Source organism: Sceloporus undulatus, chromosome 2 (genome assembly GCF_019175285.1).
Source record: "Sceloporus undulatus isolate JIND9_A2432 ecotype Alabama chromosome 2, SceUnd_v1.1, whole genome shotgun sequence".
NCBI classification, from domain to species: Eukaryota; Metazoa; Chordata; class Lepidosauria; order Squamata; family Phrynosomatidae; genus Sceloporus; species Sceloporus undulatus.
In genome coordinates this window covers 169,111,665-169,132,554 of record NC_056523.1, presented here as the reverse complement: position 1 = coordinate 169,132,554, position 20,890 = coordinate 169,111,665, and the positions used below count along the sequence as shown (strand labels likewise).

The 20,890-nt window shown below is 43.0% G+C and overlaps 1 protein-coding gene and 1 pseudogene across 6 annotated transcripts in view; one reads left to right on the top strand and one right to left on the bottom strand.

Moving 5' to 3' along the window:
- Positions 1-446: 446 nt before the first annotated feature.
- LOC121924478 lies at positions 447-589 on the top strand (annotated as a pseudogene).
- A 3,825-nt stretch (positions 590-4,414) lies between these two features.
- Positions 4,415-20,890, bottom strand: part of SMARCC2 (SWI/SNF related, matrix associated, actin dependent regulator of chromatin subfamily c member 2) — a 43,388-nt gene continuing 26,912 nt past the window's right edge. The window contains exons 16-29 of one of the 6 annotated variants that reach the window (XM_042450010.1): positions 20,393-20,506; positions 19,768-19,921; positions 19,128-19,220; positions 18,447-18,566; positions 18,303-18,365; positions 14,789-15,047; positions 12,933-13,256; positions 12,263-12,327; positions 11,750-11,879; positions 11,149-11,315; positions 10,055-10,189; positions 9,226-9,601; positions 6,566-6,937; positions 4,415-4,927 (exon numbers count right to left, since the gene is read on the bottom strand). In XM_042450010.1, coding sequence (XP_042305944.1) covers positions 4,851-4,927; positions 6,566-6,937; positions 9,226-9,601; positions 10,055-10,189; positions 11,149-11,315; positions 11,750-11,879; positions 12,263-12,327; positions 12,933-13,256; positions 14,789-15,047; positions 18,303-18,365; positions 18,447-18,566; positions 19,128-19,220; positions 19,768-19,921; positions 20,393-20,506 — 2,449 coding nt within the window. In that variant the 3' untranslated portion in view covers positions 4,415-4,850. The remainder of the gene's footprint in view (positions 4,928-6,565; positions 6,938-9,225; positions 9,602-10,054; positions 10,190-11,148; positions 11,316-11,749; positions 11,880-12,262; positions 12,328-12,932; positions 13,257-14,788; positions 15,048-18,302; positions 18,366-18,446; positions 18,567-19,127; positions 19,221-19,767; positions 19,922-20,392; positions 20,507-20,890) is intronic. The other 5 variants (XM_042450011.1, XM_042450012.1, XM_042450013.1 and 2 more) reach the window with 5 other exon arrangements.

Below are 20,890 nucleotides of genomic sequence, written 5' to 3'. Positions count from 1 at the left end.
GGAACAGGGAACAAAAAAGTCAGTGTCAAAATACAACAGAGAAATATCAGTGGGAATGAGAAGATGGGTCAAGAAAAACCGAGTCCATTTCCTTCCTTTTGTAATGGGAACGATGGATGTGATATGAATACGACTTGGGAACCCGCTCCAAGTCTGACTTGCAGCAAGATTTGTCTCTTTATCACCCAGTGGGAATGGGGCCAAAGTGGGGTATCACTAATAGCTAAGAAATCTCAGAGGCATTTGCACAAGCCCATTGCAGGAAGCACAGTAAACAAGTGTTATTGTTGGGTCTAAAGAACCCACTGAGGGGTCCTGGGCAAGTCACACACTCTCAGCTTAAGGACAGCAATGACAAACCCCCTCTGAAGAAAGATGCCAAGAAACTCCCATGACAACATCTGCTGGAGGAGGGCATCTACTGTCCTCTCTTCCAAGTGCATATTAAACTTACCTGGCAGGGAAGATACCATGATCATGAAGGTGGTTTTCCCAGGGTGAGGCTCATCCATTGCACTCTGGGTGTACTGGCCCCTGCAATTTCCCCAAATGCAGGAAACTCAATTGCATAATTTGTGGTAGCAATTTCACATCCAATGGCACATTAAAAAAAAAACTCTTGGCCAAGATATTATAAATGACGTTCTGCAGATGTTGGACTGCAGTCCCCATAATCACATTCATTTGACTATGTTGGCTAGGAGTAATGTGGAGTTGCAGTCCCAAAAACATCTGGTGGACCCCACACTCCTCAATCCTGCAGTAGAGGTAAAATATTTTTGTGGCTAAAGTACTAAAGGATGCTATACATAATCTGCCTTATTGCACAAGAATCATAGAGTTGGAAGAAACCTCAAGGGCCATCCAGGCCAATCCCCTGCCATGCAGGAAATCTAAATCAAAGTATCCCAAACAGATGTCCATTCAGCCTCTGTTTAAAGACCTCTAAGGAAGGAGACTCCACTACACTCTGAAGAAGGAGCATGTTCCACTGTCGAACAGCCCTTACTGTCAGGAAGTTCCTCCTAATGTTAAGGTGGAATCTCTTTTCCTGGGGCTTGCATCCATTGCTCTGAGTCTTAAATAAATAATAATAATAAATAAAATTGCCAAGCAATCAAAGCGGCGTACAAGTTAAAATACAACCATATATACACAGTACCCCCCCTTAAAACAAGATTAAATAGTTTAAGATTAAAAACCAACTAATAAAAAAAATCATCATGGGCAGAGTTCACTGGATGTGAAGTCTCGTCTTAATGGCTTTTTTAAAGCTCTCTAGATTGTTAATTTGACGGATCTCGTCTGGCAGGCCATTCCATAAATTGGGAGCGGTTGCAGAAAATGTCCTCTGGGAGGTCGCCGTCAACCTGGTCTTTAAGGGTTGTAGTAAATTCCTCCCAGAGGACCTGAGGGTACGGGGCAGATTGTATAGAAGCAGGCGATCCCTTAGATAGGTTGGGCCCAAGCCATGTAGGGCTTTAAAGGTGATAACCAACACCTTGTACTGTGCCCGGAAACTGATAGGCAGCCAGTGGAGTGACTTCAGTATGGGTGTTATATGGTCACTCCTTGCTGTTCCTGTGACCAACCTGGCTGCCATATTCTGTACCAACTGGACTAGGCACAAGGATAGCCCCATGTAGAGCGCATTGCAAAAATCAAGTCTTGAGGTTACCAGCGCATGTACTAGTTTCGAGGTCACTCTGTTCCAGGAAAGGGCGCAGCTGGTGTATCAGCCAAAGCTGATAACAGGCGCTCTTGACCGTCACATTCACCTGATTCCTCATCTGAAGCGACGGGTCGAGAAGCACCCCCAGACTGCGAACACAGTCCTTTGAGGAGAGAGTGAGCCCCTCTAGGGAGGGTGCAGCCCAATACCTGGTTTGGGGGCCCCTACCGTAAGTACCTCCGTTTTATCTGGATTCATCTTGAGCTTGTTTTCCCTCATCCAATCCATTACTGCCTGAAGACACTGGTTGAGGGGAGAGATGCCATCTGTTGTTGTCGCTGATGACCGGGACATGGAGAAATATATTTGGGTGTCATCGGCATACTGATAACACCCAGCCCCATATCCATGGATGATTTCTCCCAGTGGCTTCATACAGATGTTGAATAGTATCAGGGACAGGATGGTGCCTTGAGGGACACTGCAATTAAGCTCTGTTTTTGAAGAGCGACTTCCCCGAGCATCACCCTCTGGAACCTGCCCGAGAGAAAGGAGCGGAACAGAACCACTGCAACGCAGTGCCTCCAATTCCTAACTCTCTCAGGCGTTCCAGAAGGATATCATGGTCTACTGTATCGAATGCCGCTGAGAGGTCTAGCAGCACCAACAGGGTCCTAGTCTCTGGAGCAGCAGAAAACAAGCTTGTTCCCTCCTCAAAGAAAAGAAAGGGAAACAGGGCCGTAGAGTAGCAGCTTTCTCCCTGCCTTACTGCATGATGCTGCCATGCTTCAGTTCTCTTCCCGATGAAGATGGTTCGAAAAGCACATCTGTTGTATAGCGTCAACAAAACAGATGCAGTTTAACTGTGCAAAAGCACTCCTGGTCACGACTCAAACCTTGGCCTCTAGATTCAGAGCTTGGATTCAGAAGCACCCCAAAACTGAGAGCTTGTGTTTTCAGGGGGAGTGTTACCCCATCTAATACAGGTTGAATCCCTATTCCCAGACCTGTCTTTCAACTACCACCTCTATCTTGTCTGGATTAAGCTTTAATATGTTTGCCCTCATCCAGTTCTTAAACTTCTATCTTTCTACATTTTTTAAAGTAAAGGGCATTTGTCACAAAACAAGGATAAACAAGGCAAAGAGTTTGTAAGAAAGAAAGTGAGATGCCAAGGAGAAGAGGTTGAGAAACAGACAAGAGAAGCAGAAGAGCACGGATATGATCTTTCCTGGGTACAGGTAAAGTGAAAGGAGGGGCTAGAAATCCAAGCAAAACAACTCCAACGTCTATCACATGGTCCCTTGCCTTTCGTAGCAGAAGAGGTTAATCCACGTATGCATACCTTTCTTCCCCACCAGAAAATGCTTCAAAATCTTCACCTTGCAATTCACTTAACCTTTGTCAATCTACCTTTATTAAAATGTAGTATGTTCTGTACTTTTGTCTTTTGAGTTTTTGCTATAAGCTTCCTGCTATAAAAAAGCAGAAATCCATCATTTGAGCCTATTTTAAAAAGACTTGCTTGTACATTACCCAAGAGCTAAATATAATTCTTCACAACAGCAGCAAAATTGTTTAGATGGATTAGACAAAAAAGGTAGGAATTGTGGGCAGGGAAAGATGCGGTCAACAGATGCAACAAAGATTTTAAAAAATCACTTAATTCCTGCTTTATTTGGAGAGGCAAGAGATATTAACAAGTATGGATGAACCCTTCCCCATGGAAAGAAAACTCTGTGATGTCCTTATACTCCTCCTTCGAAGTATTCTTTCTTGAGGGATTCTGATTTCAAAGGTTGGAAGGAAAGGGTTGGCTTTCAAAAAGAAGTAGGCCACAGACAGTAATGAAAACCAGCATGACATAGTGCTTTTAGTGTTGGATCATGACTCTGGAGATCAGGGTTCGATCCCCTGGTCAGCCATTAAGCCCAGTTTGGGCAAGTCAAATGCCCTCAGCTTCAGGGGAAGGCAATGGCAAACCTCCTCTGAACAAATATTATCAAGAAAACCTGATGATAGTGTTGCTTTAGGATTGCTATAGGTCGGAACAACTTGAAGGCACACAACAACAGGTAGTAATATCTCAAAGAGAAACATTTTACTCCCTTTCTGGTATTGCCCAGAAGGCTGAATAAATATAGCAGCAATCATACAGAAAAGAATGGCTGGGCTTTCCATGAACGCGCTTTCACTCAGGTTATTTTATCTACCTTGCTTCCCCAGCGTGGCTATACAGATAATGTATACATTCTGCTTGTACCTACTTGGAAATAAAAGGGCTTTGAAAGAGCACCAGCTCTGTAAATCCTCTCCGTCATGACTGCAACAACTGTCAGGTAGGCAAATGCTGCTCTGACTGCTACCCATCCTTACTAATTTATGGGGAAGCACAGAGCGACTAAAATATAAATGTTGCAGCTAGTTGTCCACTACTGAAAGAGAGTATTGGTTCTCTTTTTGTAAAAGACACAGCCCTCTTTTATAAGTTAATTCAATTTAAACTATTCAAATATTTAACAGGTTTAAAAAATATATCTAAAATATTTATGCAGGTTAAAAAAATTTCAGATTACTGAACAAACTGCCCCTGAAAACAAAGTTTGGTGCTTTGAATCTCTCTCCTTCTCTCAAACTATGTGCACATCATTATTTTCTTTGAATAAGCATCAGTATGAATATGAACCTGTTCTCTGTAACCTATCACCTCCCTCCCAAAAAAATGCAGATTTTTCTATCTGGTAGATGGGAAACATTTATTGTAATACATTTATTGTAATATTTCTTTATTGTTTTTAAAAAAGAGCAAGACGGACACATACAAGGGGGGAGTCAAACTCCCATTTCAACCAGGTTTAAAATCAAAGCCCTCTATAAATAGCAGTGGCTGTTTGGATATAGATTCTTGCCCCCCGCCCCCACCAATTAGAAACACCTTTAAATAAAAAGTCTTGGTACAACTGGATACCAAAAAAGCATTGGGGAGATGGGATGGGGCAAAGACACATGGGGGGAGTCGAGAGAGCCAAATCCTCTTCTCCTTCGGATCGTCATTTTGAACCCTTTTAAAAACCCACCCAAACAGAATCCATGTTTAACACGATTTGGGGTTCTCTGTAGCCTTCCAAAATGGTGAGGGCTCATCCTGGAGACATGATGAAGAGCAGCTCATAGCTTCTCACTGTGTGGGTGGGACAGGTGTGGCCGTGTTGGGGCTGGGAGCAATTGGCTCTGATTGCAGTGATGGTCCTTGATCTGGGTTGGAGTAGAGAGAAATGGGACACATTACAGACCACCCTGATGAACAAAAGAAGGTACAGACAAACTGCAGACATCAGAAATACCTTGCCATCACATTCTATCAATACAGTACCGGCATTCTGATAGTTAAACCATTTTGGTTTCCTTTGCCCCCCAAATTGGGACAAAATGCCTAATGGAAGAGAACCTGATCATCACGACTCTTGGAAGTGGAAGACCAAAACCCACAATGAGCCTCCCCCATCATCATATTGTCATACTTTCTTTTTTTTCTCTAGCTTACTATTCTCTCTCATCCAAGCATCACTTGCCACATCAGTATGAACTTGTCACAGAAGAAGACAACAGAGTGAAAGCCTAACCCTCTCTAATCTCTTGATAGATCCATTCCCAAATAAAAAGAAAAGAATTTACATCCCTTACCAGTTTGGAAGCACATTCTTCCAACTCTGAACAGGATTGTAAGAACATAGACCTTCAGTAAACACCTGAATTTGCCAATCTCAACTAGAACCTGAGGGAGAGGATTCAACGGGATGAAAACCTGCTGAAACACAGCTTGACCTGCTGTCAGCTTCCTTGATGGTTTGTTAGGAGGAAAAAGGGCAGCTATTCTATTGTTGTCATTAAAACACATTGTAATCTAGTCCTGCCCTCCCATCTGAGCGAGGACCTGCTCAACATTCCTGATTTGCTTGAACTCTGTATGACATGACAGGATACAAATTAAAAGCAAGAAAAAACAAGGCTATCTGTGGTTGTAGCAAAAGTAATTTTAACAAACCAAGATGGCTCAAACAAGCAAGCCATGCCAAAACATGCATAGGAGGTGCACATTCAAACATCAGCCACTACATGCTATTTCCAGCTGTGGGCATCTCTGATAGTTTTGAGGTGGGGGGGGGGGAGGGGAAAAATCCACATAGGATTCAGGAAGTAACTCAAACAGGACAGGGATCAACAAAGTCAGTAATGTTATCAACCCTGTGTAAATCTAAGAATTGCAACTTTAGAAAAAAAGTGACCATGTTTTTTTCTCACATGTGCACATTTACCACCAGTGCACATGGCATTTATGACAGTATCCATGAAAATATGCACAGTTTGTTAAAGCCTCTTTCAATAGTCAACAGCTAAGACTTTTGGAAAACATTATTTCACTCCCTATATCCTCTCTATATTGTACAATGAACTGCAACTCCAGACAAAGGAGCACCGCAAACATTTTTTTCAATGTGGGCATAAATTCTCTGTAGAGGAAAACAAGACAAATATGTACAATTGCCCCTCTAAGTCTGTGGACCTGAAATCCATGGGCTGAAAATACGCGAAGGGGTGACCATTAACCTCTATGGAGCACGCGCCCGTGCTGCACACCCCGCATGCACACGCCCCATTCAAGCCTATGGGGCTTGAATATGCATAAGACTTTGAACCCGGGGGGGGGGTCCGGAATGGATCCCCCGCAAGTTCCAAGCAGCAACTGTACTCCACCTATCTGTGAAGTATCTTCAAATGTCAAAGGAAACAGCCTCGAGGACACTGATCCTAAACAGCCTCATAGGAATTTCTAATGGGTAGTAACATCTCACCCTCTCCCAATCCCACCCTCATCTCTGGTTCAATTCTCACCTGATCCAAGACCAGCATTTGGAAGGAGACTGCCCTGCATTGCTGCCACAATAGCTGGGCTCTGGGCAGCTGCAGAACCGGGAGGCAGCGGGCCCCCGGCCGGAGGGTGCAGGGTGCTAGATACGTTGACGATGGGCGGATTAGCCATGCTGTACGCAAGGTTACCATGCACTGGATGGAAGGGCGTGTTAGCAGGGAAGTTAATGCCGATGGAGTCTGTTACGTTACTAGCCATGCTAAATGGGATGGAGGCAGGCATTCCAAAAGGCAAGGCTGAGGGGATATTACCAGCCATGGCAGGGTGAACGGTTGCTGGGACTGCCCCAGGGAGAATCTGGGATGATGGCTGCTGGCTGGGGAACGGAGGCTGAGCTTCAAGAGAGAGAGAGAGACAGTTGAGTGTGATGGTTATGCAGGCAAGCAAAGACTCAACATGACTCATTAGCATACACTGCGGTCTGGGGATCAGAAACATCTGATCACATGAAGCATACCACACACTTCATTTTTTCAAAAGCATAGGCTCCAGGCATGTGTGATCCTGACTACTACTACGTGTGATGGCAGACTACTGCTGGATATTTCATCTGGTGTGAAACTATCACCAGAACATGAAATATTCTCTCTCCCACACACACATATATATATACACACACAATAAAAATAGTTCTCCAAAGTTCTCCAAAGAAAGAAAAATGACAGTTTTAATAAAAGACTCATACTTGGATAATCTTTGCTATCTCCACATTTTAAGACATTCATCAATGATTAAACCAGGACCAATTCATGTTTTATGGTAGAAACAAAACTCTGGTGTGTTTATTTGCTGTTCCAATAAGGTGCATGCTGAACGAATGAGCTGGCTCTTTCTTATACAAATTTCACTTGCAATAGTTTTAGAGCAGGCCCTGGAGAAAAGTGACTCTAAATGTCCTGGCAGTAGCAAATGAACTGGGCCTTAATCTTTTATATTAATCCCTATAATCTCCTATGGATTGGATAGGATAGCATTAATCCTGTCCTGGGGACAGATTGAAAGACATTAAAATGTTCAAAGTCGTCCACGCACCAGGACACACATCCTTAACCTACAATTTCCAGAAGCCCTTTTCTCTGCCCTTTGGAGCAGAACCACATAATTTCTTGGTCTGTGCAATCCAATTGTCAAAGTCCCATTCAAACAGCTCTTCTTCACATGTACACTTAAAATGTGTGTAGGATCACACCAGCCAGCCCCTTGCCTATGCTTTATTTTCAAAGGAGGAAAAAAAAAGGGACAATGCACAACAAACTTTCCAACATCAGTACAAAGGCTAGTTTCAAAGTTATAAGAGAGACTGGATAAATACAGCTGTGTATACACAGGCTCTCCTTTCAGATGTTACATTGACTTTATGTGTTCATGCATGGGGTGAGTAGGAATGGCAATACTGGGGCACAGTTCTATTTCCCTCTTCAATATTAAATGAATTCTAGGTCAGGGAATGCTAGTTTGTCCAGCACTGGTCTCTCTGGCTCCCAACTATCATATTAAAAGCAGCCCTTTCTTTACCCACACCCTCAGCACTTGAATTTTTGCAGGCAAAGAAGAGCTGAGTTTATCTTTACAGGAATTCCTACGCTACTCTAAAAAGTAGACTTAGGATCTAATTTCTTCTCAAAAATAGAGGAACTGTGGAAAACAAGATACTGCTATGACCAAAGTACAGGGAACAAGACATCTGTGCCCAGAGACCTAGAAATATAGGATGGAAAAGGTTCTTTTAGTTGTGTGATTCTCAACCAACAAGTGGGGACAGCCACAGCAGATGCCTTTTTCCCCACCATAATCTGCAGTGGTGCTTTTCTAAACTGCCACATTGGGTCCTTACCATGAAAATGCATTTTAGGTTCTTGAGAGGAGGAATCTACAAAACTTTCTCTCATCACCACCAAGAGACAGTCAGGAAGAACAAAAAAGGTCTTGTGACAGCTGAACCAGAACATGTTGACTCCTCCTCCTCAGCCATCTTGGGAGACTAGTTCACTTAACTAGCCAAGCCAAGTCAGCTCTCATCTAACAAAAAGCAATCTGGAAAAGTGTCATAGCAGTTGCATAGTGAGAAAAAGGATCTGCTGTGGCTATCACTACTAGTTTGTTGAGAATACTAAAGGATTCACTTTTATAAAACTTTCTTCTAAATACCTACAACATCTCTAGCAATGCTAGCCAAAGTTCCTGAAATCTTCTAAGGAAGGAAATTCTGTAACAGCCTCTATAAGCTGCTTCCTCCATTAGATATTCCCTAACGTTTAATGTACAGTTGATGTTTTAAACGTCATTGTTGATGGGCAATGAAGCTGCCCTAGGCTCTGCCTCAGCACTGTTTAGTCTTATTGGAAAAGCACTTCATGGTTTTGCACAGGGGAGGGCAACTATAGCTGCTGAATGTTACTGTACAGCTGTGTCAGCATCCCTCAACATAAGACTATGCTGGCTACGGATGAGAGAAGATGCAATCCAACAGTACATGGAAGACTGCACCTACTTACCTTGGCCTCTGTAATTATGACCATGCTCAACTTTCTAAGAAATCAAAGACTGAGCATGGAGCCTTAGAGGCATGCCAGGCTTGCTGTCCCACCACATGAGCTCTATGAGAATAGCACCTCTTACTTACCATGGGATCCTGTGGAAGGCTGTCCGGTCTGACCTGAACCAGTCTGTGGTGTTCCAGCTGCTGTTTGCTGTGGCTGGACAGCTACCGCCTGTCCAATCTGTTCCGTCTGAGCCATACTGCTGGACTGCCCTACAGTGCTGGCGGCCGACACAGGTGTCTGGGAGATGGGCATGGAGTGAGCAGCCGGTGCCAGGGGTGCCCCTGAAGAAGGGAGGGGCTGTGAGCCCCCAGGGAGAGGTGGTGGTGGCTGCTGCTGTTGCTGCTGTTGGTGCATCTGCTGGAAATGCTGCTGACGTGCACGCATCTCGGCATACTTGAGCTGTTCCATGTGAAAGGCCTGTCGGTCAGCCAGGAGCTGCTGTCTCTGGTACTCTAGCTACAGAGAAGACAGCAAAGAGAGGGGCATGGCAGGTTTCCAAGTTCAGTTCCCATCAGATATTGCTCCTCTTCTCTTAGTCATTTTTCTTTCAAGCGATACAACTGGAACCCAAATTCTTACGCTATTATTTGATACAAAATAAGCATAAGGTTCCTAGGCATTGGTGAAGCTCAAACTCACTCTGCTGCACCATGTTAACTGTGCAGCATGAGCATTCAGAGTACTCCCTGGACCTACAAAACAGACCACTAACTGTCTGCAAATAAAAAGAACTGCACACAGGCGGCAACACAAGAAGTTGCTATACAGAGTTATGGTGACTTCAAGAGTGAGTAGCAGCTCTTATAACAAAGGATCTGCACAGATAGCAAGTTGCCTCTCAGCATGAGAAACAACTAGCTTTGAGCCAGCTAAGGGAATCTCATGCTGAGAGGACACAATTGTACTCACTGCCTCACGTTCCCGGTCCATAATGGTCTCCAGCTCCTCAAAGTGCCTCAACTTGATCTCCAGCTTCTTCATCTGTGTCTCCACCAGCAAAGCAACCAGGGACTTGATCTTGCGTTCTTCCACTGCTGCTAAGTGCTGTAGAGGAAAGGAAAGGAAACGAAAAGAGAGTGGATCAACACTTCAGCAGTCCCATGGAATTCCCAAAAGATCGCTAGAGAAAATTCCCCATAGAGATGAAGCAGGGTCATTCTAAGACACATTCACTCCCTACATCTTCAGAACATTCCAACTATCTCATGCTTTGTACCCAAGATAGAAACGAGGAACAGGTAGACCAGAGTTTGGAATGTCAATTCATTATTTACAGGCTGATTACCAAAGGCAAAAAAAGAGAGTGCATGATAGGAATACGTTTGACTATTGACACATACACCAGTTGGATGCCTGAAGTACTTTATCTCAGTAATTTCTGCCATGCAATAGTGAAGCAAATTAGTATTATCGTCTCCACACTACAGATGAGGGGCCAAGAGAGAGTCACTTCCTTAGAGAGCCTAAGTATCTGCACTGATGTCTGATTTGAACTGAAGACTTACACTCTGTGATACCACTCTTTAGAACCTGGAGAATCTTTGTGCTTCTTACAGTCCTGACATAATTATTGCTAGTTTTGAACTTCATTGCAGATGAACTGGTTTTGTTCTTCTTTGATGTGTTGTTGTTGTGTGCTTTCAAGTCATTTCTGACTTAAGACAAACCTATTATGAGGATTTCTTGGCAAGATTGTTCAGGGGAAGTTTGCTATTGCCTTCCCCTGAGGTGGAGTGAGTGTGACTTGCCCAAGGTCACCCAGTGGGTTTCATGGCCAAGATGGGAACTGAACCTTAAGTCTTCTTAGCCATTTATTTTATGCCATTTGTACCCTTGTGAACTGCTTTATGTTTATTTTTTGAACTGGAAGGCAGCCTAGGCATTTTTAAAAGGAACCAGATGTGACTAACTATTCTTCTAAACCAGAAGATAAACTATACACCAGTGGTGTAATCCCATTTCTCAATCTGATCTACAATTCCAGCCACCCCTAGGGTACTCACCTTTGCTTTTACAGCTGCAGCAGCCAAAGCAGCAGCAGCTGCAGTGGAGAGGTTACCTTCTCCAATGTCTCTCTCCACCTTGGTCTTCCGTTCACCCTCTGCCTCTGCAATATCCTTGGGTCCCTCTTCCTGGCCATCCTTGACTTCCTTTTCCTTTTCTCCATCAGCTGAGAGACAAAAACAACATTGGCCTACAGTTGCTTGGTAGGAAAGGAAGACTACCTAATAATGTTCAAAGTTCTTATTGCATTTTGTTCATATAATTAAAGGCTCTTGAGGAGGAAGCTCTTGAGCTTTTCAACTCATTATGTTTCTTTGTCAGTGTTAACTGTAAGAAACAAATTTTGTTCATTCACTTCCTATTCCAAGATTCTTTATACCTACCAATTTGACTGGTCACAGTATCTTGATTTTTCAATGGCAGAGCTCCCTATCTGCCCCCGAATTAAGCTCTAAGAAGTGGTTTGCTGCATTGCATGAAGTCAAACATATATCTGGATGAGACTTTAGGACACATAGCTATAGCACTCCAATTCAGTTTAAACCTCTAGTTAACCAGCTATGGCAAGAAGAGTGCCATTTCCTGTGAGGTGGTGCTCACCCATGATGTCCCCATCACTCTTGTCCATTTCCTTTTCACCATCAGCCTCTTTGCTTTTATCCTCTTCTTTCCTTGGCATCTCTCCAAGCTTCTCCTTCACTTCTTCCTCCAGGGCTCCTTCCCTTGGTTCCTGCATTGAGAAGAAAGACTAGACTGTGACAGCTGCCTTTCTCCTCTGAAAAATTCTTTAGTCTCCCGCAGCACGTGACCAATGTCTACAGCTTTGGGTTTATACACAAGTAATACTGAAGACCTAGGTGGAAAGGCCAAGAATAGAACCTAATAGTTCGCAATTTATTACTCTAGAGGTCAAGTAGATAATAAAATGAAGGACTCTGAAGGAAGGGTATATAAGCCAGACAATATGGGGCAATCCTATTCTAGAAATATACTGTGAAATTCTCAGTTTGCCCTGTCCCTGCCTTTGCATGCCCCATACATCCTGCTTCAGGAAACCTGTTACCCCCCCCCCCCCCCCCCCCCCCCCCAGAGTTTATTCAAGCCCTCCCGCACCTTCACTTCTTTCTTCTCCTCAGAGGGTGGTGGTTCTGCCCGGCTCTCATCTGTGCAGCCTTCTTCTGAAGAAAGAGTTTTAAAAAGGACAAAACCAAAGATACCAGCATTAGTTTTACCAAATTAGACTCCAACCCACACCCTATGAAAATAAAAAGTTGTAATAATTAATGGGAGCATGGAAGAAATGTTCTAAAATGGAACAAAGGAGACAAAAGAAGCCATGGAATTGTGTCTTAAGAGTAACAAGTGAGGGCCACACTTGACCAGGGATACTGAATGTGTGGCCCACCAGACAGTGACTGTAAATCTCATCGCTCCTCACTACTGGCTACGGTTGATGTGAAGTGCAGTTCAATATCTAGAGGTCAGACCTTTACCAGCCCTGCACTGCATTAAAGCTCTGCAAATGCTTTTCAGATTTTAAGACCTGAAACAGAATCAGGACCTGGGACTCATCTGAGTGGAAAAGATTCAAATGCTGCTCTCCTCCTTCCCTCTCCACTCAGATCCAGCTTAAAACTAGGAATTTCTTCTCTCCAAAGAACTAGTTCATCCCAGAATTAGTTCAAAAGGCAATAGGATAAAAGCCTAAGTCACATTTCCCAACCTGTGAAGTGCCCCATCTGACAGGTAGGGATTAGATGGAGTAACGATAGGGATCCCTTACCCTGTGCCAGGCGATTGAGTGTGAGCTCCAGGCCGGAAGCCAGGCCGGCTCTGGTCTCCTGCGTCTCGGCACCCTTCTTTGTCCCCACCGCACACTGGGCGAGGTCCAACGAGGGCGCTTCACGAGTTGAAGCGCGGAAGGCGCCCCGCTCGCCCCCCTCACCTATTCTCTCCAGCTCATCAGATGTGGTCCCTGCAATGCCGCTGCTCTCCAGACCAAACGCCGGGTCTGCCTTGCCTGTCACCTTGGCAGCTTCCTCCACCTTGCGAACATGAGCTTCCACCAAAGCCGTGGGCACCTCTTCCTTCATCTTGGAGAACTCCTCTGCAGAAGACAGCCTCAGAGTCAGTGGAAAGGCTCTCTTCACAGCAACAGTCAACAAAATGGTACATGCAACATGGATCTAGTATAAGGATCTCAAATGGGCACAGAAGTGCAGATGCTGGGGCAAAAAAACCCTACTACTGTGCTTCTTCCCCTGTCTAAGGAGCAACTGAACAGGCAGGCCCAGCTCCATCAGGGCTAGCCTGAAGAAGAGCCCTCCCTCCAATCCATCTGCCTTGGTCCAGGCCTCAGAGGGAGAGAAGAACCACTGGACCTCATCCCCTTTCCCACCACCATTCCCTTCCTCTTTTGTGTATTGTCTTTTAGATTGTAAGCCTGAGGGCAGGCAACTGTCTAATTAAAAATAAAAATTGTAAGCTGCTCTGATAGCCATTACGGCTGAAGGGTGGGGTATAAATACCACAAATAAATAAGTAAATAAATAAATAAAAATAAACTGAGAAAAGTTAGTTACTGATAAGAGATCTGGGAAGACAGCAGCCCACTGGAGACACAAGAGCAAAAGAACTAGATCTGACTGACATATCAGCTCTAGTAACTCCTTTAAGTGCCCACAGCTCCACACTGCAGCTCAGGTGCCAGAGGATATATAACTCCTAGGTATCAGGATTTTCCAAACTTTTGGACATTACACATAAGCTGTTTCAAATGCTAGGTTTTAACACATAACTATAAAAGCATTAACATATACTGTTCATAAACAAATGTTCAAATATGAATAGATTCTGCAGTGCACTTCTGACTGACACAAAGATCCATGAAGCAACAATCCCCACAATATATAATGCATTGTGTGTGTGTTTTTGTTTTGTTTTGTTTCGTTAGAGGATAAATTGTCCCTTCCTTGTAAGCTGAGACTGCAGTACTGAGTATTAAGCAAAAGCAGCAGGACTTTCACAAAGTAGACAATTTAAGAGACATTAACCCAAACTGGGGTTCAGGAAGGGATGTTGCTCAAGAACAAAACATTGTGTTTGGGAATGTAAGTCTTTTCTTCTGTCTGTAAAACAACGTCATATATAAAAGCACAAAATCTCCTTACTGGTCCCCAGCATCCTGAGATCCTCAGTTTCTGTTTAAAAACCTCCAAGAGTCTAGTTCATATGGCTGTAGAGAAAAGCTTGATAATATATGGATAATGCATTGTGATGTTTCAGAATTCTGTTAGGAAGTAACATAATGCTCCACTTCTTCAATTTTTCTATGACAGATGTAGCCCTATACAAACTCATTCTTAGTAACCATCCCTGTCATAAGCCACTCTGATAGCCTTTTGGCTGAAGAGCGGGGTATAAGTAAATAATAATAATAATAATAATAATAATAATAATAATAATAATAATAAGTCTTACCTCTTCCTCCACCACCACCCAGGATAAAATTGTACAAAACTCATCATCTTGAACCAGAATGAATTTCTTAACTGACATAGTGTATTCTGCTTGGAGAATCTAAGCTTGTTAACTAGGGATTGTGGGACACCTACTGCTCGTGGAGTCTCTGTTAATTACCTAGGGCTGACTTGGCTGCAGCAGATGCCACACGAGGGTCCACAACAGAAGCAAGGAAGGCCACGGTGCTCATGACAGGGTTGCCCGACTGGCTGAAAGGAATGGGCTGGTAAGCTAGGGGCCCAAGGGAGGCCTCAGAGTCCTCCAGGTAAGGGTCCTCAATGGGAAGACGGAGGAAATGTAGAATGCACTCGTCCTGCGTGCGGCTGCCAACATGCTCAGAAACCTTGTTCCAGTCATCCTTGTACATCTCCAAGGCCTAAAAAGCAGTTCAGAGAAACAATGACAAGGAGAATGCTAAAGCTCTTGGCAGATTTGAGTTTGAGCTTCCTCTTTTGAGTTACTCAAAGTGATATTTTGTGTCTGCACTGAGATCTCCTTTAAATATAACCTCAGAATAATAACAATAACAACAACAACAATAATAAATTTTATTTGTGTTTCCCCGCCTCTCCCATAGGATTGAAGCGGGATTACAGACTAATTAAAAAACCATTACTAACAACAATATCATAATAAAATCCAATAATACAAAAGCTCTAAAAACAAACATGCAACATACATATTTGGGGTAGGCAAAGAATCGATGGTATCAAAAATTACAAACTTCATTCTTCAGGGGGGAAGGCTTGACAAAAGAGGAAGGTTTTAAGACTCTTTTTGAATGATTCCAGGGGGGGTCATAAGACGGAGCTCATCGGGAAGACTATTTCAGATCCTCAGGGCAACAAATGAAAAGGCCATCTGGGATGTAACAACATACTTGGAAGCTGGTATTTCCAACAGGTTCTTCCCGGATGTTCTAAGTGTGTGGGGTGGATTATATGGGGAGATGCGGTCCCTCAAGTAACTCAGGCCCAAGCCATATAGGGCTTTATAGGTAATAACCAACACCTTGTACTGTGCTTGGAAGCGAATAGGCAGCCAATGAAGATCTTTCAAAATAGGTGTTATATGGTCAAACCTAAACGCACCGGTGACCAATCTGGCTGCCATATTTTATACCAATTGAAGCTTCCGGGCTTGGTACAAGGGTAGCCCCATGTAGAGCGCATTACAGAAATCTAAGCGAGAGGTTACCAGAGCACGTACCACCGTTTCAAGGTCCCTTTGGCCCAGGTAGGGTTGTTGATAGCAACCCAAGAAGTTGATAGCAAGCACTTCTGACCGTCGCATCTACTTGAGATGTCAATTGCAGGGAAGAGTCCAGAAGTACTCCTAAACTGCAAACTTCGTCCTTCAGGGGAAGTGTGACCCTGTTCAGGACAGGTGGATAAATTTCCTTCCCCAGGCCTGGGGAACCTATCACCAGTACTTCTGTTTTCTCTGGATTCAGACTGAGTTTGTTTTCCCTCATCCAGCCCATTACTGACTCCAAGCAGGCATTCAGAGGAGAGACGCCATCCTTAGACACTGCATCAGTCGGAGACACAGAGAAGCATATTTGGGTGTCATCAGCGTACTGATAACACCACGTCCCGTGTCTCCGGATGATCTCTCCCAGCGGTTTCATGTAAATGTTAAACAAAGTGGGGGACAGAATCGCTCCCTGAGGGACACCAGATGTCAGTTCCCTCTTAGAGGAACAAGTGTCCCCCAACTGCACCATCTGGAATCTACCCGAGAGGTAGGAACGGAACCACTGGAGCGATACCCAAATCCCTCAGGCGTTCCAAAAGGATACCGTGGTCAATGGTATCAAAAGCCGCTGAGATGTCCAAAAGCACCAACAAGGTCACACTTCCCCTGTTGATGCCCAGACGGAGATCATCAACTAAGGCGACCATGGCGGTCTCAACTCTGCATCCCGCTCTGAAGCCAATTTGAAATGGGTCCAGATAATCGGTTTCATACAAAACTGCTTGGAGTTGGAATAACACAATGAGCCGTTGGTTTTGTTCTGGTACCATCCACATTGGTTTTGTTCTGGTACCTCACATGGATAGGAAACAATGTGGGAGCGCAAGCCCATATCAGTCAATGGGCAGCAGTGTGTGCATAAGTGAACACCACCACTGGCTAACATAGGGCAGGGCAATCTGTGGGAGCTCAAATCTGCAAATGCCTAACTCATGATATAGTATATTTAATGTCTCAGTTGATGCGATGTGTAGATGGTAATACTTGATGCCTCCACATTCATGAAGAATTTTCAGTTTAATTTTGTACCACTCTGGCATTTGTGTGGAAAGACTGTATAACTAAAAAACTGGCAATACCTAAGTTTTTTTAAAAAAAACTGACATAAATTAGCTATCATGTAAAAACATCATTTAAAAGAGTATAACTTTTACGCATCACTTAAAAGACATAACAAAGCTAACTGGTCCATCAAGCTTCATATTGCATATGATGAATAGCAGTGACTCTCCAAAGTTTCCTGGTCCTGTCTAGAGACTACTCTAGGATCCTTTTCCATGTAAAGCACTCTAGGCATATAGCGTCTTTCCTTAGCTGTAGACTGCAGTTTAGTCATTCAAATGTAATTCATCCTTAAACTGTTTAATTTGCATAATCATGGATAATACTGCATCTGTATATATTCTCTAAGCTAAAACTGAAATGAAATCGATCATAAATAGCTTTTTATCTATGTTTTGTCCCAAGAGCGATGCTATGGACTTTGGGTGTAGTAAGGCCTCTGGCTCTCGGGATCACAGCCAGAACAAAAGACTTGTCCACAAATTTCTCAAGTTTCTAAAAGCTTTACTGGTTATAACACAAAAACATGAAACTGATTTCTTCTTTCTCAATAGTCCTTCCTAAATACCTTGCTCTCTTGGTGAATTCTATCTTTCTTCTTTTGAGGACTATCTTTCTTCTTTTTTGGACTTATCTTTTTGTCAAAGGAAAATACTCTCTCCAGGTCTGACTTGGCTGAAATCTTACTACACACTGAAACTAACTAGAGGGAGACAGCATAAGACCCTGGGATTTCCCACAATCCTTGTCTTTCTTAAAGCTATAGATCTGTATTTCCCCTCTTAAACTAATACATAGAAAACCTAATATAATCTTAACTAAATATATGTCTCCAGAGCATCAAAGATGCTCTGGAGACATGACAATCTAGGAATCACTTCTTTTAATAATCAAAGGCCTTATCATCATTAATATCCTCAAAATTGGCATTTTTGATTAAAAATAGTAAAATATTTTAAATATATCAAGAAGCAAAAATTCTGGGAAAGAAAGAGCACTCCATTCTTGGCTCAAACATGATCACTGAGATGCATGTGTGTACCCACATAGGAGGGATGGCTTAAGGCAACAAAACCCACAAACCCACTTGTGGTTTTTTTTCTTATTCAATACACCATTTCAAAATATCAATAAAACACATCCATTTCCAGTTCATTTTAGCTAATGAAAACAGAAATGAATTAAGAATTTAGCAATATAAACATTATGGGGACAGGAGAGAGGAGGCAGAATCTCTAAAGAAAGTGTACAAGTGATTGTGAGAGACCAGCGCACAATTTACTGTTAATCAAAAGCTTCTTTGCCCACTTACCTCCAGAAGTAACAATGTCTCCTGCTCTGTCCACTCACGGGTAGCACTGGCAGCAGCTTTGCTCTGTAGGGGGAGAATAAGCATTTGAAGTGATTTGTCTCTGGATGAATGAATCAGAAAATCTGATTCACTCTCCCTCTTTACCTTGGAAGGAACATTTTTCTTAGTGTACATGTCAGTACGAAGTCCAAAGTTTTGCATGTCTGGTGGCTTCTCCTTACTTTTGTCAGGGAAGTTCAGCATCTGCTGGGAAGCTGTGGTTTGCTAGGAAGAAAGAAAAAGGGACTACATGTGATGAAAGAAAGCCTCATACGCAAGCTGTCTGAAAGGCTACTTGAAAGCTCACTATCATCCACAGAAAGTACACACATCCATCCATGGCTCTTATTTGGGGCCAATTTACAGTACAGAGTATGCCTTGGTTGGAAGCAATCTTTCACGTTTACTGTGCCAGTACAGACACAGGATCCCAAACCTGAGAGAATATCCTGTCAGCTTCTTGGATGGTCTATACTTTCCATGACAAGCATCTGTAGATGCCTGACTTTTTTTATTCCTCAATAAATTTTGCCTTCTTGACTGCCCATCATGGAAGTATAAAACCAATGAAGAAATGATCTCCCCTGATATTGAACAACCTCCTAAAAGTGAGAGTTGCCACAAGTCTCTTTTTAAACCTGCTTTGAAAGCTCACAAGATGGACCTAGATCAGGTTTTGACTACCTGGAGCTTCACAATTCTCTATGGGAAAGAGTCCAGATAAGCTCATTCTCTTAGCTCCTGCAACTAGTGACAACTTGAAATTCTCTCCAAAAGCTCATATACCATCTCTGGTTTGCCCTTCACTGTGTCTGTGACGAGGTCATCGATCTCCTTGCTCTTCCGGCCAGCCTTGGTGTCACTATCACTCTGACGACCCTGAAGAATACAAGCAAGATTTTGCTTTAAGTGCCATTGCCACTTAGATCAATATTTTAAATTGGGAAGACCATATATATATATATATATATATATATATATATATATATATATATATATTCATTCATTCATTCATTCATTCTGAAAAGGAAGGGAGAACCTGGAGACATGAAGGTGGTCCAGAAATGCATTCATGTAGGTCTCTTGCTCTCTATTTAAAGCTTCCCTTGTTCTCTGTTTATTGCCTTTTAGAATTCAGGTCAAAGCAGCCATTTTCTAGAAGACTTATGAATTGTTCCAGTCAATCCCCCCCCCTTATTTTTGCTTCTATAAGGAACATGGCTACTAATTTACTTTTTATCAAGCCTTTTAAAAAACATTTTGGTGTGCTTATATATGGTCTTACATTGTTTTTAAATGTATGGTTTTGCATTAAACCATGGAGCCATTTAGTAAGCTGATTAGCAAAACCTTAACTAAATAAATTACATTAAAGAAAAATTTAATTTAAGATTTCTTCCCAGGTTTGAAAAAAAATCTGCTCAACCTGTGGTGTTTTGGGCTGCAGTGGTACCAATCCTGAAGGTGTATCAGCCAAAACATGGAAATGTGATGTTGGTGGTGGTCCCATTGGTGTTGGCCGGCTCTCTGCATCCACTTGGTAATTAATAAGTCCCCACTGTTCCAAGAAAGCATGGACTCTGCAAGAAAAGATTAGAGCTGGATCCTGATCTCAGATTCATATTCAACCATGCAGCAATTTTTTTCTTGGTTTTTTAGAGAGAAAATATAGCTGCAGAGAAAGGGCACAATTAAGTGCCACAGCCATACAACTATACATAATCTGTGTTTTTTGTTTCTTCATGTCTAAGTAACAATTTGTAAGCCGCTCTGATAGCCTTTTGGCTGAAGAGCGGGGTATAAGTAAATAAATACTGTATTATACATTATTATTATATTATTAACAGGCCTGACAGTTCAGGTCAAGCCTACCCCTTCCTATAGATTCAGTTTTGCTATTAAATATAATGCCAACAGTAACAACTAAATATATAAGGAAGAAGGGGATCCAGTAACTTTAAATGAAGTATTTTTTAAGAGACTACAGCAGACAGCTTCTGTCCCAAAGAGATTCCTTTTGCACTCCTCAGCTATTCTGTCCCTCAGTGTACCTCATGATGGCACAGACATCCCCAGCCAGGTTCCGACGACAGGCAGTTGAGGTGAGGTACTCCTGTGGATTGAGCCGGTATGTGTCAATCATAAAATTGCGGTATGCCAGGTAGCTGAAGTGTAGGAGGAAAACAAGGAAAGAGTCAGAACCACTGTTGGTAAAACCCATTCACATAGTTACCGTATACACTCGACTATAAGTTGAGAAATTTATGCCCAAAAATTGCCCCTAAAATCTTGAGTAGACTTATAGAAGGGTCAATGCAGCAATAGTGCTTAGAAGGGTCCTATAACAAGACAGCCTGGTGCCCCAATCTCAATTGAATTCCTCCCCCTCCAGTCCGTTTGCAAGCCTTTCCTTCCTATCCTATCGCAAAAACTCCCCTTTGAAAAGCACTTGCCTGGTCCGTTTGCAAGGCTCTCCTTCCCTGGTACATTTTCAAAGCTCTCCTTCCCTGGTCCCTTTGCAAGGCTCTCCTTCCCTGGTCCCTTTGCAC